A 13966-nucleotide genomic window follows, 5' to 3' on the forward strand; every position below is an offset into this window, starting at 1 on the left:
GTCCTGTAGTTTTCTGAGTAGAGGTCTTTTACCTCTTTAGTTAAGTTTATTCCTAGGTAGCTTAATTTTTTTGGTGTGATGGTAAATGGGATTGCTTTTTTAATCTCTCTTTCTGCACATTCACTATTGGTGTATAGAAATGCCATAGATTTCTTGGCGTTAATTTTGTGTCCTGCTACATTGCTGAATTCTTTTATTAAGTCTAATAGTTTATTGATGGAGTCTTTAGGGTTTTTTAAGTATAATATCATGTCATCTGCAAATAAGGACAGTTTTACTTCTTCTTTTCCAATTTGGATGCCTTTTATTTCTTCTTCTTGTCTAATTGCAATGGCTAATACTTCCAGCACTATGTCAAACAGGAGTGGTGAGAGTGGGCATCCCTGTGTTGTTCCTGTTCTTAGGGCAAATGGTGTTAGTTTTTGTCCATTGAGTATGATGTTGGCTGTGGGTTTGTCATATATGGCTTTTATTATGTTGAGGTATGATCCTTCAATTCCTACCTTGCTGAGAGTTTTTATCAAAAACGGGTGTTGAATTTTGTCAAACGCTTTTTCTGCATCAATTGATATGACTATGTGGTTTTTTTCTTTCAATTTGTTTATGTGATGTATCACGTTTATTGATTTGCGGATATTGTACCATCCTTGCATCCCTGGGATAAATCCTACTTGGTCGCGGTGTATGATCTTTCTGATGTACTGCTGGATCCGATTTGCTAAGATTTTGTTGAGGATTTTGGCATCTATGTTCATGAGGGATATTGGCCTGTAATTCTCTTTCATTGTGTTGTCTTTACCTGGTTTTGGTATTAGGGTGATGCTGGCTTCATAGAATGAGCTTGGAAGTGTTCCTTCCTCTTGGATTTTTTGTAGTAGTCTGAGGAGGATAGGTTTTAGTTCTTCCTTGAATGTTTGGTAAAACTCCCCTGTGAAGCCGTCTGGTCCTGGGCTTTTGTTTGCTGGAAGCTTTTTGATGACTGCTTCAATTTCTTCCATGGTTATTGGCCTATTGAGATTTTTAGAATCTTCCTGATTAACTTTTGGAATGTTGTATTTTTCTAGGAATATGTCCATTTCCTCCAGGTTGTCTAGTTTGTTGCAGTAGAGTTGTCCATAGTATTTTTTAACAATCATTTGTATTTCTGTGGGGTCTGTTGTTATTTCGCCTCTATCATTTCTGATTTTGTTGATTTGGGTCCTTTCTCTTTGCTTCTTGGTGAGCCTGGCTAGAGGTCTGTCAATCTTGTTTATCCTTTCAAAGAACCAGCTCTTTGTTTCATTGATTTTCTGTATTGTTTTTTTGGTCTCTATGTCATTTATTTCTGCTCTAATCTTTATTATCTCCTTCCTTCTGCTCACTCTGGGCTTTTCTTGTTGCTCTCTTTCTAATTCATTGAGCTCTAGATTTAGATGATTTACTACCATACTACCATTTTTTCTTGTTTGTTGAGATAGTCCTGTAGAACTATAAACTTCCCTCTCAGGACTGCTTTCATTGCGTCCCAAAGGTTTTGGATTGTTGTGTTTTCATTGTCATTAGTTTCCAGGATGTTTTTAATTTCTTCTTTGATCTCATTGGTAACCCAATCAATATTTAATAACGTGCTATTCAGCTTCCAAGTGTTTGAGTATTTTGAGTTGTTTTTATTGTAGTTTATTTCTAATATTATGGCCTTGTGGTCTGAGAAGTTGCTTGGTATGATTTCAATCTTCTTGAATTTGGGGAGACTTTGTTTGTGACCCAATATGTGGTCTATTTTTGAAGATGTCCCATGAGCACTTGAGAAGAACGTATATTTTGTGGCTTTGGGGTGAAGTGTTCTGAAGATGTCAATTAAGTCCGTCTGATCTAGTGAGTCATTTAGGATTGCTGTTTCTTTGCTGAGTTTTTGTCTAGCGGATTTATCCAGTGATGTCAGTGGTGTATTAAAGTCCCCTACTATGATTGTATTGTTGTCGATCTCTCCCCTGATATCTTCCAGGAGTTTTCTTATGTATGTGGGTGCTCCTGCATTGGGTGCATATATGTTTTTCAGGGTTATATCCTCTTGTTGTATTGATCCCTTTAGTATTATGAAGTGGCCTTCCTTATCTCTTGTTATGGCCTTCACTTTGAGGTCTATTTTGTCTGATATAAGTATTGCTACCCCAGCTTTTTTTTCATTTCCATTTTCCTGAAAGATATTTTTCCATCACTTCACTTTCAGTCTGTGTGAGTCCCTTCTAATGAGGTGGGTCTCTTGTAGACAGCAAATATATGGGTCATGTTTTTTTATCCATTCAGCCACTCGATGTCTTTTGCTTGGACAATTTAGTCCATTTACATTTAAAGTTATTATCGAAAGGTACTTGTTTGTAGCCATTTCTATTTTTTTTTTTTGTGTGTGGCTGTTTTCTTTCTGGGCTTTTTAGTTCTTCTTTTTACACCAGTCCCTTTAGCATTTCTTGCATTGCTGGCTTGGTGGTGATAAACTCCCTTAGCCTTTTTTTGTCTGTGAAGCTCATTTCCCCTTCAATTTTGAATGATAGCCTTGCTGGATAGAGTATTCTTGGATTCAGTCCTTTGCTTTGCATCACTTTGTAAATTTCTGTCCATTCTTTTCTGGCCTGATGTGTTTCTGTTGAGAAATCATTTGATAATCTGATGGGGGATCCTTTGTAGGTAACTCTCTGTTTCTCTCTTGCAGCCTTTGAGATTCTCCCTTTGTCTTGTACATTTGCCATCGTTATTATGACGTGTCTTGGTGTGGGTCTTTTTGGGTTCATCTTGCCTGGGACTCTCTGTACTTGTGTAACTTTTTTCTTCCCCATATCTGGGAAGTTTTCTGACATTATTTCTTCAAATAGATTTTCTAATCCTTGCTGCTCTTCTTGCCCTTCTTGCAGCCCAATTATGCGTATGTTACTTCGTTTCATGTTGTCCCGACGCTCCCTTAGGGTCTCCTCCTGCTTTTTAATTTTTTTCTCCAGTTGCTGTTCAGATTGAGCTTGTTTCTCTGCCTTATCTTCTAATTCACTAATTCAGTCCTCTGCTTCTTCTAGTCTGCTGTTGAAACTTTCCATGGTGTTTTTGATTGTAGCTATATCACTTTTCATTTCTTCCTGATTCTTGCATAGGTTGTTGATTTTCTCATCCATCCGGTGAATGAATTGTACAACCATTATTCTGAATTCTTTTTCAGTCAAGTTGCATGCTTCAACTTCATTAATTTCCTTTCTTGGCGACTCCTCATTGTCTTTCCTCTGGGTGTTGTTTCGTCTCTTCATTCTGATTATCTCCAGATGGTTCAAACGTCGAGTTGCGTGGGCCTGGGCCATGTGCAATGGGAGCCTCCGGCCACCCTAGTTTCACTGAAGAGCTCTGACACTAAGATGTGTGGTTGTGGTGGGTTGGTGGGAACCAGGCTCGCTCAGAGTCAGTGTTGTCGGCACTCAATGTGGCCTCATACGTGCCCTTAGAATCAGGGACCCTGCCTGCACTGTGCTGAAACAGAGACCCCCCTGAAGCGTGTTGAAAACCAGAGCCCCCTAGCGTGCGCCAGGAGTCAGAGTTCTCCAAGAATCCAGTATCAGAGTTTCTGTTGCTTCACGTGACCTTGCCTTGAGAATCAGGGTCCCTGTGTGCCCTTGCACCAGGAATTGAAGTCACTGGCTCTCAGTATGAATGCACAGGAAATCAGGATCTTAGGCGCAGGTGGTAAGAAACACAGTCAAGTCACTGGTGCTTGGTGCTGCCTTCTGCCCAGAGAATCGGGGTCCCTGGGCCTGTGATACGCGGGACAAATTCCGGTTTTCATGCGATTGCTCCCAGCCCAGGGCTCCGAAGCCGGCAGTGCGCGTAGGATCAGTTCCTGGGGTTCGTGCGTTTGCTCCCAGCCCAGGGCTCAGAAGCCGGCAGTGTGCCTAGGCTCAGTTCCTGGGGTTCATGCGTTTGCTCCCAGCCCAGGCCTCAGAAGCCGGCAGTGTGCCTAGGCTCAGTTCCTGGGGTTCACGCGTTTGCTCCCAGCCCAGGGCTCAGGAGCCGGCAGTGCGCATAGGATCAGTTCCTGGGGTTCGCGTGATTGCTTCCAGCCCAGGGCTCCTGAACCCGGCCCTACGCGGGATAAGTTCCAAGGTGCTCGCGCACTTCCAGGCTAAAGTTCCTGGAGCGCTGAAGCCCTGGCAAGGGGTGGGTCTATCAGTTAATTACTCTGGCGCTGCCGGCAAGCCTGTGGGAAGATGGGATGGGCTCTGTTACTCATGGATCTGCCGCGGGGATTTCTGAACTTTTGGTGTCCGCAGGTCTGTAGCTGTGGTCACAGGTCTCTGTCCCCAGTGGCTGCATGGTCCTGGTATGCGTCTGAGATCAGACTGGGTGGTGCTGAGGCCAGGATCGTAGTCTCAAGCAGCTCTGTTTCCCAAGATGGCGTGGTCGCAGTGCCTGTGCTGGCCGCCCAGGAGTTCCGTGGAGGGAGCGGGACTCCGCCGTCTAAGACTGCCCGGTTTAGCAGCCCCTTAGAAGACCTGCAGAATCTAACTGTCCCTAGCTCATACACACACACCACAAGCGTCCACACACTCCTCTATCACTTCCTTGCACTCTCACACTCTCTCCCTCCCTACCTTCCTGCTGGTTGCCATTTTTCCTAGTCTAAGTTAGGGTTTTCAAAATGCTGACACGCCGAGCTCAAAAAGTGCACCATCACTGCTCTAACCACTGAGCACATCAGCCAGGGCTCAAACTTGTAACTTTTTTTTAAAATTTTTTTAAAATTTATTTTTATTGCTTAAAGTATTACAAAGAGTATTACAGATGTCTCCTTTTTTTCCCCCCCTTGACAGTCCCCTGGCCTCCCCTACCCCCCAGTGTCTTATGTCCATTGGCTATGCTTATATATGCATGCATACAAGTCCTACAGTTGATCTCTTACCTCCCCCTCTCGCCCCCCAAACCCTCCCCAGCCTTCCGGCTGTAGTTTGACAGTCTGTTCGAGGCTGCTCTGCCTCTGTATCTATTTTTGTTCATCAGTTTATAATGGTCCTTATCCATAAATGAGTGAGATCATGTGGTATTTTTCTTTCATTGACTGGCTTATTTCACTTAGCATAATGCTCTCCAGTTCCATCCATGCTGTTGCAAATGGTAAGAGTTCCTTCTTTTTTACAGCAGCATAGTATTCCATCGTGTAGATGTACCACAGTTTTCTAATCCATTCATCTACAGATGGGCACTTAGGCTGTTTCCAGATCTTAGCTATGGTGAATTGTGCTGCTATGAACATAGGGGTGCATATATCCTTTCTGACTGGTGTTTCTGGTTTCTTGGAATATATTCCTAGAAGTGGGATCACTGGGTTAATCGTAACTTTTAAATAGCTACATTCCCTATCACTCTCCTTCTTTCATCTTCCCATTCAAGTAGATGGCACCATATTTTGGCTTAGACTAAAAACCTAGAAGTTATCTTTGACTTTTTTTTTTTAACCTCTGTATCTACATCATGTAAACAAGATCTGACACATGGTAGACATTCAACATATCCTTTAAATAATAAATGTAAAAGTTATTTTAATACAGAGTGGTGAGCCTTTTGAAAAAACGGAATCCAATGAGGTGGGGGCTCAGTTTATGTGACTCATAAATGGCCTGTCCTGGGAAGTTAGTCTCAGCCCAGATCTAACTGGTACCTAGGAGTAGGCCTGTGCAAGGCTTGGTCTATGATGGTGAGGTCTTGGTAAGAGGCAGGAACCTCAGGGGACGATACAGAAGCCTTTAGGCAATTTATTGCCTAATAAATTGTTCAAGCTAGAAAAACTTTATATAACTGAAATAAAGAGAGATTTTTTAGCCAATGAGTTTAGTCTGTTTTTCTCAGTGTTTATTGGAAAAATCTACTTGCTGCCCACTTAAAATGTCCACCTTTAACCCCATGCTCTAATGAAACACACCAAAAATTAACATCTCTGCTTCCATGTCTTGAACTAAAATATAAAATGGTCCTACAGAAAAAATTGACAGGTTGGTTTTGGTCTTTTATATAAATGGTGGAACCATACTATGCATTTTTTTGTTTGACTTCTTTAACTCAACATATTTTTTTGGATTCATTTATTTTGTTGCATTATCAGTAGTGAAATTTTGTTGTTGTGTAGTATTCTGTTGTATGGACATAACCAAACTTGTTAATGAATACTTACTTGGGTTGTTTCCAGTCTTTGGCTATTATGAATGAAACTGTTCTGACCATTGTATGGATATATTTATTTACCCCTCCTACTTAACACCTAGTTGTGCAGTTGCTGAGTCCTATAGTCCGTGTATATTTAGTTTTAAAAGAAACAGTTAAAACTCTTCTGCGGAGTGGCAATACCATGTTATATCTCCACCAGTCATGTAGCAGGCTCCAGGTGCTTCACACCCTCACCAGTGTAGGGAGTCTATAGTGTTATTTTACTTGTTTTAGTCTGCATTTTCCTCCTGATAAATGATTGTGAACATCATTTCATGTGATTATTGGCCATTCATATATCTTCTTTTGTGATTGGACTATTTGTGTTATTACTATTGATTTATAGGGGTTTGGTAAATATTCTGAATACAAATTCTTTATGAGAGATATTTATCATTGGAGAGGCAGGCTGCCATTGGCCCTGAGTATCACTGTATATTTTTTCTGGTTATGCCAGGAACTGGAGGCTTGAATGCTCTTTACGCAGGCCGTTTCTCAGGGTTGCATTTACAGTGGGTAGCCTTAGAAGTGAAGTTATATTTGTCTATGGATAATAAGCAGGCTTGTTACTGCTCACTATAAAAGTGGTGAATCCCCAGAGCTCAGTGTTCTTCCCTGTGACGCAACCCACGGCACGTGAAGGCATCCATCACCTCTGGGGACTCTGCATCGTCCCTGTGGGAGTGGGTGGGTTCGGGAGTGAATATATGCATAGTAAAGTTTTTGACTCTCCCTTAGGATTCTTGTGTTTTCTGTCAGCATCCATGAAACAGGGGCAGGCAGGCTAACTTAGCTTGTATGTAGCATAAAATCTCAGGCTTTTTGTGTTGTTTGGGATATTCATTTTAATAGGGTCATTCTTATATTAGTTTTGTTATTTGAGTGCGCCTAAAATATATTAGTATATTTTAAAATACTTTTTATGATATGTATTTATTGTTTTTCATATTTTTTATTTGAAAAGTAGTCATTTTAATTTGCAAATGTTTTGATATTATATTACTATCTTTTATGGCTACCATGGATTATGAATTTATGGATTTATGGGCGCAGGTAAAGAAATCATCCTCGCAAAGTAATACTTATCCGAATAGTTGTGTGCAGTCATTAATATGAAAGGTGGGGCTAATGAAATTGTTATTTTAATGGCTAATCTTTACACAATATGAATTAATTTTTTTTTTGGACTTATTTTACAGGGAAGTCTTAAGAGGAATCGGCAGATCTCACCTCAGGAATTCATTCATGAACTAAAAATGGGGCCTGCAGACGAGAGACTTGTAACGTGCCTGGAGTCACTTCGAGTTTCTTTGACTAGTAATCCTGTGAGGTAATTCCTATATCTGATCATCATCGGGCATGTTACTAAATTAATCAGTTGTTATAAATCTGTCATTTTTTACCTAATATTTTTATAATTAGTAGCCAGTATAGCGCAATAACTACCTAAGGTAAAAATTGAATGCATAATATTTCTGTGTGTGAAGAAATTTAGTCTCAATTGTACTTTTGTATTTATTACTGAGTAATAGATAGCCCATGGTCTTTTAAAAAACTCACTTTTTTCCCTTAGAATTTTTAAAAACCTAACCTATTTTTTTTAAAAGAGAACAGTGATGATTAGAAACTACTAATCTAATGTCATTGAGTTTCATTCTGAATTTTGGTATTGCATATGAATTGGCTCTTCTTGTTTGACATAGCAAGAAATACCATGGATTTTTTTTTTTCTTTCATTTTTTGGAAATGGCCGTGTTAGGATAGTGTGATTTAGCAAATAAAATCTGAATGTTACATATGCTTATACTAAAACAGTTGATTTTCTGAAATACAAATTTAACTATCTGGCAACATTACTAAATCAATTTTTAGACTCTTTAGTTGAGCATATTCTTAAACATTTTCAAGCAGAAGTTGTTATAAAATATCTGAGCAATAATATAATTAGAATTTCACAGCTCCAAGTGCCTAAGGTAGATCGGTTTTGACTTTATTCTATGTCAATGCTTATTTCTTCATAACAATGTACCTGCATGTGTGTACATGATGAGGGTGTGTGTGTATACATTCATGTATATTCCAAGGGCTAGAATGACAAACTATGACTGATTGTTAGTATGTAAAAGAATCTCTGTGATATCCTACTTTTTGCAGACATTTCTGTAGTTAGGCTACTGTATGAAAAAGTCCTTGACTTTTCCTACAACAAGTATTTCAGTACAGTACAAGTATTTAAAACAGAGGGGCCCTGCCTGCTAAGTCATGAAAGTGAGTGAGGTTTAACTAAGGAGTGTGAACAGTGAACAAAGAATCTTTACTTACTTCAACTTTATTTTTTCATATTTTGCCACTTCCAATCTGTTTTCTAGACTGAAAACTAATAGTGGGCAAGAGACCAGGGACTTGATATATTTTATTTACCTCTCTTTATTAGACCATGCTTACCATATGAAAAGTGCTCAGTAAAGACTTGTGGATTGAAACAATGAGGTTTGATTTTAGCCTGCTTACGTCTTACCTTCCCTAATGATAGAAACTAAGTTGAATTAGGCTTTTATTTACAGACATAGTCATACATGAAGAGCCCTAGCTTCTAACGTTTTCTGTACCTGTAAAATTTATTCATTTAACAAATAATCATTGAGCACCTGCTACTTTTATAGTACTATATTAGGTGTGGAACTTGAGAAAATAGCAAAGCTGATTCAAGCCCTGTTCCTATGGAGTTTAAATTAGGAAGAGGGTATTTTGGGGTTGATTGGGGAGATATACTCATTTCTCAGTTTATCTGGCAGCCACTGGGCACTGGAGATATTCATGGCTTTTCAACATAATTAAAAGTAGACTTTACCTTTGCTTGTTCATCTTCATCTTTTGAGTAGGTGAATATGATAGCAAAAGAACAACTGAACGGGTTTTATGTATAAATTCATGCACATTGTAATAGATACAATTATTTTTGTGAGTTTACCTAAAAACACTGGGAAACAATGCTATATATCTCTTTCATTTCAACTCCCCTCCCCTCCTTTCCCCTCCATCAAACACTTACAGAAATATTTCCCCAAGAATGGCCAGTTCTAGAATATCTTATATAATAAAAGGCTAATATGCAATTAGACCGAACGGCGGAACGACTGGTTGCTATGATGCGCACTGACCACCAGGGAGCAGATGCTTAATGCAGGAGGTACCCCTGGTGGTAGTGCGCCAGAAGCCGGGCTCACAGCTGGTGAGTTCAGTGGTGGTGGCAGGAGCCTCTCCCGCCTCTGCTGCAGCACTAATGGTGTCCAACTGACGGCTTACGGGGAGTGGGCCTAAGCTGTCAGTTGGACATCCCTTGAGGGCTCCCAAGGGCGCTGTGAGAGGGCGCAGATCGGGCTGAGGGACAACACCCCCCCCCCCCGCAGTGCATGAATTTCATGCACCGGGCCTCTAATATTATTAGGAATCCACAAGTGATGTGGATATTTCCTAAGTAGTCTTTTTAATAGAAAGGAATAGCAAATCTTATTGGATAATTTTTTTCTGAAATCATAGCACTTTATGGAGACAGAAAATTGAGAAGATACTTGAGAATATTTTTGTGTCTAGTGCTCTGATTAGAAGAATGACTTAGCTGGACATGTACAGCTGGACATGTACAACTGAAAGTATGCCTATCAGACCTTTGGACTTTGCTGTCAGTTATGTATCTGTTGATAAAGTTATTGGTTTTTTTTTTTATTGTTGTTGTTAATCCTCACCTGAGGATATTTTTTCCATTGATATTTAGACAGAGTGGACGGGAGAGGGAGAGACAGAGAAACATCGATGTGAGAGAAACACATCCATTGGTTGCCTCCTGCACACGCCAACCAGGGCGCAGATCAAGTCTGCAACCAAGGTACATGTCTTTGACCAGGATCGAGCCTGGGACCCTTTAGTTCTTGGGCCGAAGCTGTAATCACTGAGAAAAACAGGCTAGGGCAAAGTCAGTTTTTCTTATTTTCTCTTATATGTACAGTATGTGAGTAAATTCCAAGAGAGAAGTAGTTCTGATTTTTATAAGTTTTTGAGATCATTGTATGACCTATGGTATTACTGAGAAAATTAGAGTTGAAATTCTTTAATGTCTGTGAATAGAGTTGAAAAAGAAACAAGTGAACTGATTAATGGTGGCTCTCCAATGCTGTATCAGGATTTATTTAAATCAAACAATCAAGGAAAAGGTAGGAGGCACCATCCTCTCCCACCTACCCCCCGCCGCCATTAGAGGCAATATTTTTAGAGCCATTTATCAAGTTTTGAAACTGCCTAACTGTTATGAGTCATATCAAACTTTTACTATCGGGATAGTGAATTATGTAAAACCCATTGCTTTATATACCAGATTATTTGCCTTGTTTTAAGAAGAGTTGATTTGAAGATTATGAAGTTCTTGCTTGAAGTTTTATTGATTATTCAATATTCTTGGTGACACTTGTGCACTAAAAGATAAAATTGCTTTATTTTTGAAACACTAGAGAAGAAAGTAAGTTCTTCAAATTATCAAAATATTGCTTTTAGTGGATCTTGGCATAGTCAGCAATTACATTTAAGCTATCAAACATGTTGAGGTGGAAACATAAAAAGATAGACACTAACATCATTATGATGGATATCAAGCATTTTAGTTCATACCCTTCTATGCATAGAGCAAAGTAATTATAGAATGCATCTTCATTTTCTAAATTTGATGCAGCTGTCAAGGGTAAGATTTTTTCTCTTAGAAAATCCAGTCTTATCAGGTCTTTATGTTTTATGATTTTAGACATTATTTTCCTTTACTTGTGGTTAATATTTTCAAGTTTACAAGAAGTATTTGTACATTATGAAGTTTATCTTTTGTTCAAAGGTTTCAGTGGAGGTTTTGGAACTAGATCTGATTAAATTAATAACTAATAACTTCCAGAAAATCAGTTTAGAAAAATTTGCGGTTAAAATATATTTGTTTACTGCAAAGCCAGTGAGCAGCCTTAGCATGTCAGTGTTCCATTTAATCAGTGTCATGTTTGAAATCTACTTTTTCTCCTTTGCTGGGCTTGAGAGCACAAAGCTGGTGGAGGAGCTTGACTTTGGTGTTGATGTTTGTTTTGTGCCATGTGCCATACGTGTGATAGAAAAACTTGTGGCAAGCAGTGCAATCAGTGTACATATAGGCATCAACATGAGTTGAAGAAAAAAATTAAGACCAAACATGCTTTTCTATGCTTTTTTTGTGTGATTTTTAAATTATTTGTTTTTATTTACAATATTATAAAATAGCTCAATATTATTATTGAGTTATACTACAAATATGTGTTTATATGTTTACAAACACATATGTACTCATCATTCTTTTAGATTTTTTTCCCTATGATTATTTTACTTTTGCTTCAGGTACACCATTAAGTTCCCTTGATGAAAGTCTGCTAATGGTAAAACTCTCTTTTATTTGTCTGACAATGACATTATATTTGAAGGATAGTTTTCCTAGCATATAAAATTGAGAGTTTTTAAGTTTCTCTTAGTACATTGAAGATATTATTTTCTCTTCTGCCTTTCATTACTGTTTTTGAGAGGGCTGGCTGCTCTTATTTTCTCTTCTGCCTTTCATTACTGTTTTTGAGAGGGCTGGTTGCTCTTTATTGAAAGCTCTATTTTTTCCCCCCCCAGTATATCTGCCTTTAGATTTTATGATTTTTTAAAAACAAGACATAGATTTTTATAGAGAGAAGAAGGGAGAGAGAGAGAGAGAAACACTTCAATGTGAGAGCAGAATATTGATCTGCTGCCTCCTGCACATCCCCCACCGGGGATCGAGCCCACAACCCCAGCAAGTTCCCTGACCGGTAGTTGAACTTGCAACTTTTCGATGCATGGGACAATGCCCAACCAATTGAGCCATAGTAGCAGGGCTTTTATGATGTTGTTTTCTTTGTTCTATAGTTTCATGTGTCTAGATGTAATTTTTCTTATTTATCCTGCTAATTTTGGAGGGCTTCCTGAATATGCTTGTTGTCTTTCATAAATTCAATAAAAATTTCAACTATTATCTATTTGAATATTGACTCTATTTTTCTATAATTTTGTTTATGTTAGGCCTTTCTACTGCATATATCATTATTTCCTAACCTCTTTATAGTTGCCATCTGTTTATCTCTCTACTCCATTCTGGATTTATTTTTTAAAGCTCTTCCAGTTTCCTAATTGATTCTTCACCAATACCTAATCTGTTTAATTTATACATTGTATTTTAAATTCTATTATTTTAATTTTATTCCTATAATATCTCTTTTGCTCTGTTTTAAAACTCCTTGTCATTTTTAATAATTTTGTGCTTCTTATTTTTAATACCTTTTATTTGTTTAAACATATTAAATAGTTTTATTTTATATTCTATGTTTATAATTCTAGTAAATGAAGGTTTCCGAGTTCTAATCTTGGTGTTGCTTTTTTCCTTTCCACCTTTTGTCATAGCTTGTTTCTTTGTGTATTTTGTAATTTTAGAGTGTGACCTCCTGTTCCTTATAACTTTTTATTTGAGATTTATTTTGAAAATACATTCTGTTAGATTGAATTAATGTCTTTCTGCTCCTGGGAGCATAGGGATACTAATGACCTGGTACCACCTTAAACTATATTTATTGGCTTGTTGACAAAAGAATGTCCAGCCTATAGAAAAGTCTTATAAGAGTTTATTTGAGCCAAAATTGTGAGACATGTCCAGAAGCACAATCTCAATAGATTGAGAAAATGCTCAAGAAAATGACAATTTTGCAGCTTATTTTATACATTAGAACCAAAGGAGAAGATGGAAAGAAAGTACATGAAATCCATTGGTGGCTGATTAAAAGGGTGGAAGCAAGCAAAGCAGGGAAATCTCTATGACTGGAAAGAAAGCCAAATGGAGAAACAGATATTTCTATTACATTGGTGGGTAAAGGATAGTTAATAATTAATATTTACAGAACATAGAGATGGTATGCAGGCAACAAGAGAACAATGAGGGCTTCTCTGGTCTCCTGATCTGGTTGTGTGGTGCTGGCCATTCTGCCTTCCAGGGATAGGAAAAGAAAATTACCATGGCATTTCAAAGGTATGTTGTCATAGATGCACGAAGACGATAGACAGACTCATTTAAGGTAAAGAATGAAACAGGCCTAGGATATGACTTTGCACCAGGACCCATTTTAATTAGCAATTTTTATCTTCAGACAATCCTACGTGTCATCATGTTTGTAAAGCCTGCCTTGTGCCATCTGCATGTCCCCTTCTGATCATGGCAGATTTACTGTATGGCCCCTTTTTCATTCATAGGCATGAAGGTTTTCTTTCTTTGTTTTTTGACCACACAGTACCTTACATGTGTCTGACTAGGATTATGAATTAGAACAAATTTTCCTTGCTATCCTCATTAGGTGAAGGTGAAGCCTTGTTGAGTACAGTAATCTTGGTTGTAGGTCATTGCTTTTTGTCACGGAATATTTTGTGGCAATACCATCTGGCCTGCAAAGTTTCTGTTGAGAAATCAGCTGACAGTCTTATGGGAGTTCTGTTAGTTGTAGTTAACTGTTTTTCTCTTGCTGCTTTTAAGATTTTCTCTTTGTCTTTAACCATTGGCATTTTAATTATGATGTGTCTTGGTGTAGGCCTCTTTGGTTTCATCTTATTTTGGACTCTGTGTTTCATGGACTTGTATGCCTGTTTTTTTTTTTCCACGTTAGAGAAAAGTTTTCAGTTATTGTTTCTTCAA

The 13966-nt window shown here is 38.3% G+C and overlaps 1 protein-coding gene across 4 annotated transcripts in view; it reads left to right on the forward strand.

Annotated features, from left to right (window-relative positions):
* DIAPH3 (diaphanous related formin 3) overlaps positions 1-13966 on the forward strand; it is a gene marked incomplete at its 5' end in the record, with an annotated part of 567305 nt that overhangs the window by 122605 nt on the left and 430734 nt on the right. For all 4 annotated transcript variants that reach the window (XM_081083267.1, XM_081083268.1, XM_081083269.1 and 1 more), the window contains one exon: positions 7410-7540. In XM_081083267.1, the coding sequence (XP_080939393.1) occupies positions 7410-7540 (131 nt within the window). The remainder of the gene's footprint in view (positions 1-7409; positions 7541-13966) is intronic.

The sequence above is a fragment of the Myotis nattereri genome, assembly GCF_964212035.1.
Source record: "Myotis nattereri genome assembly, chromosome: 2".
NCBI classification, from domain to species: domain Eukaryota; kingdom Metazoa; phylum Chordata; class Mammalia; order Chiroptera; family Vespertilionidae; genus Myotis; species Myotis nattereri.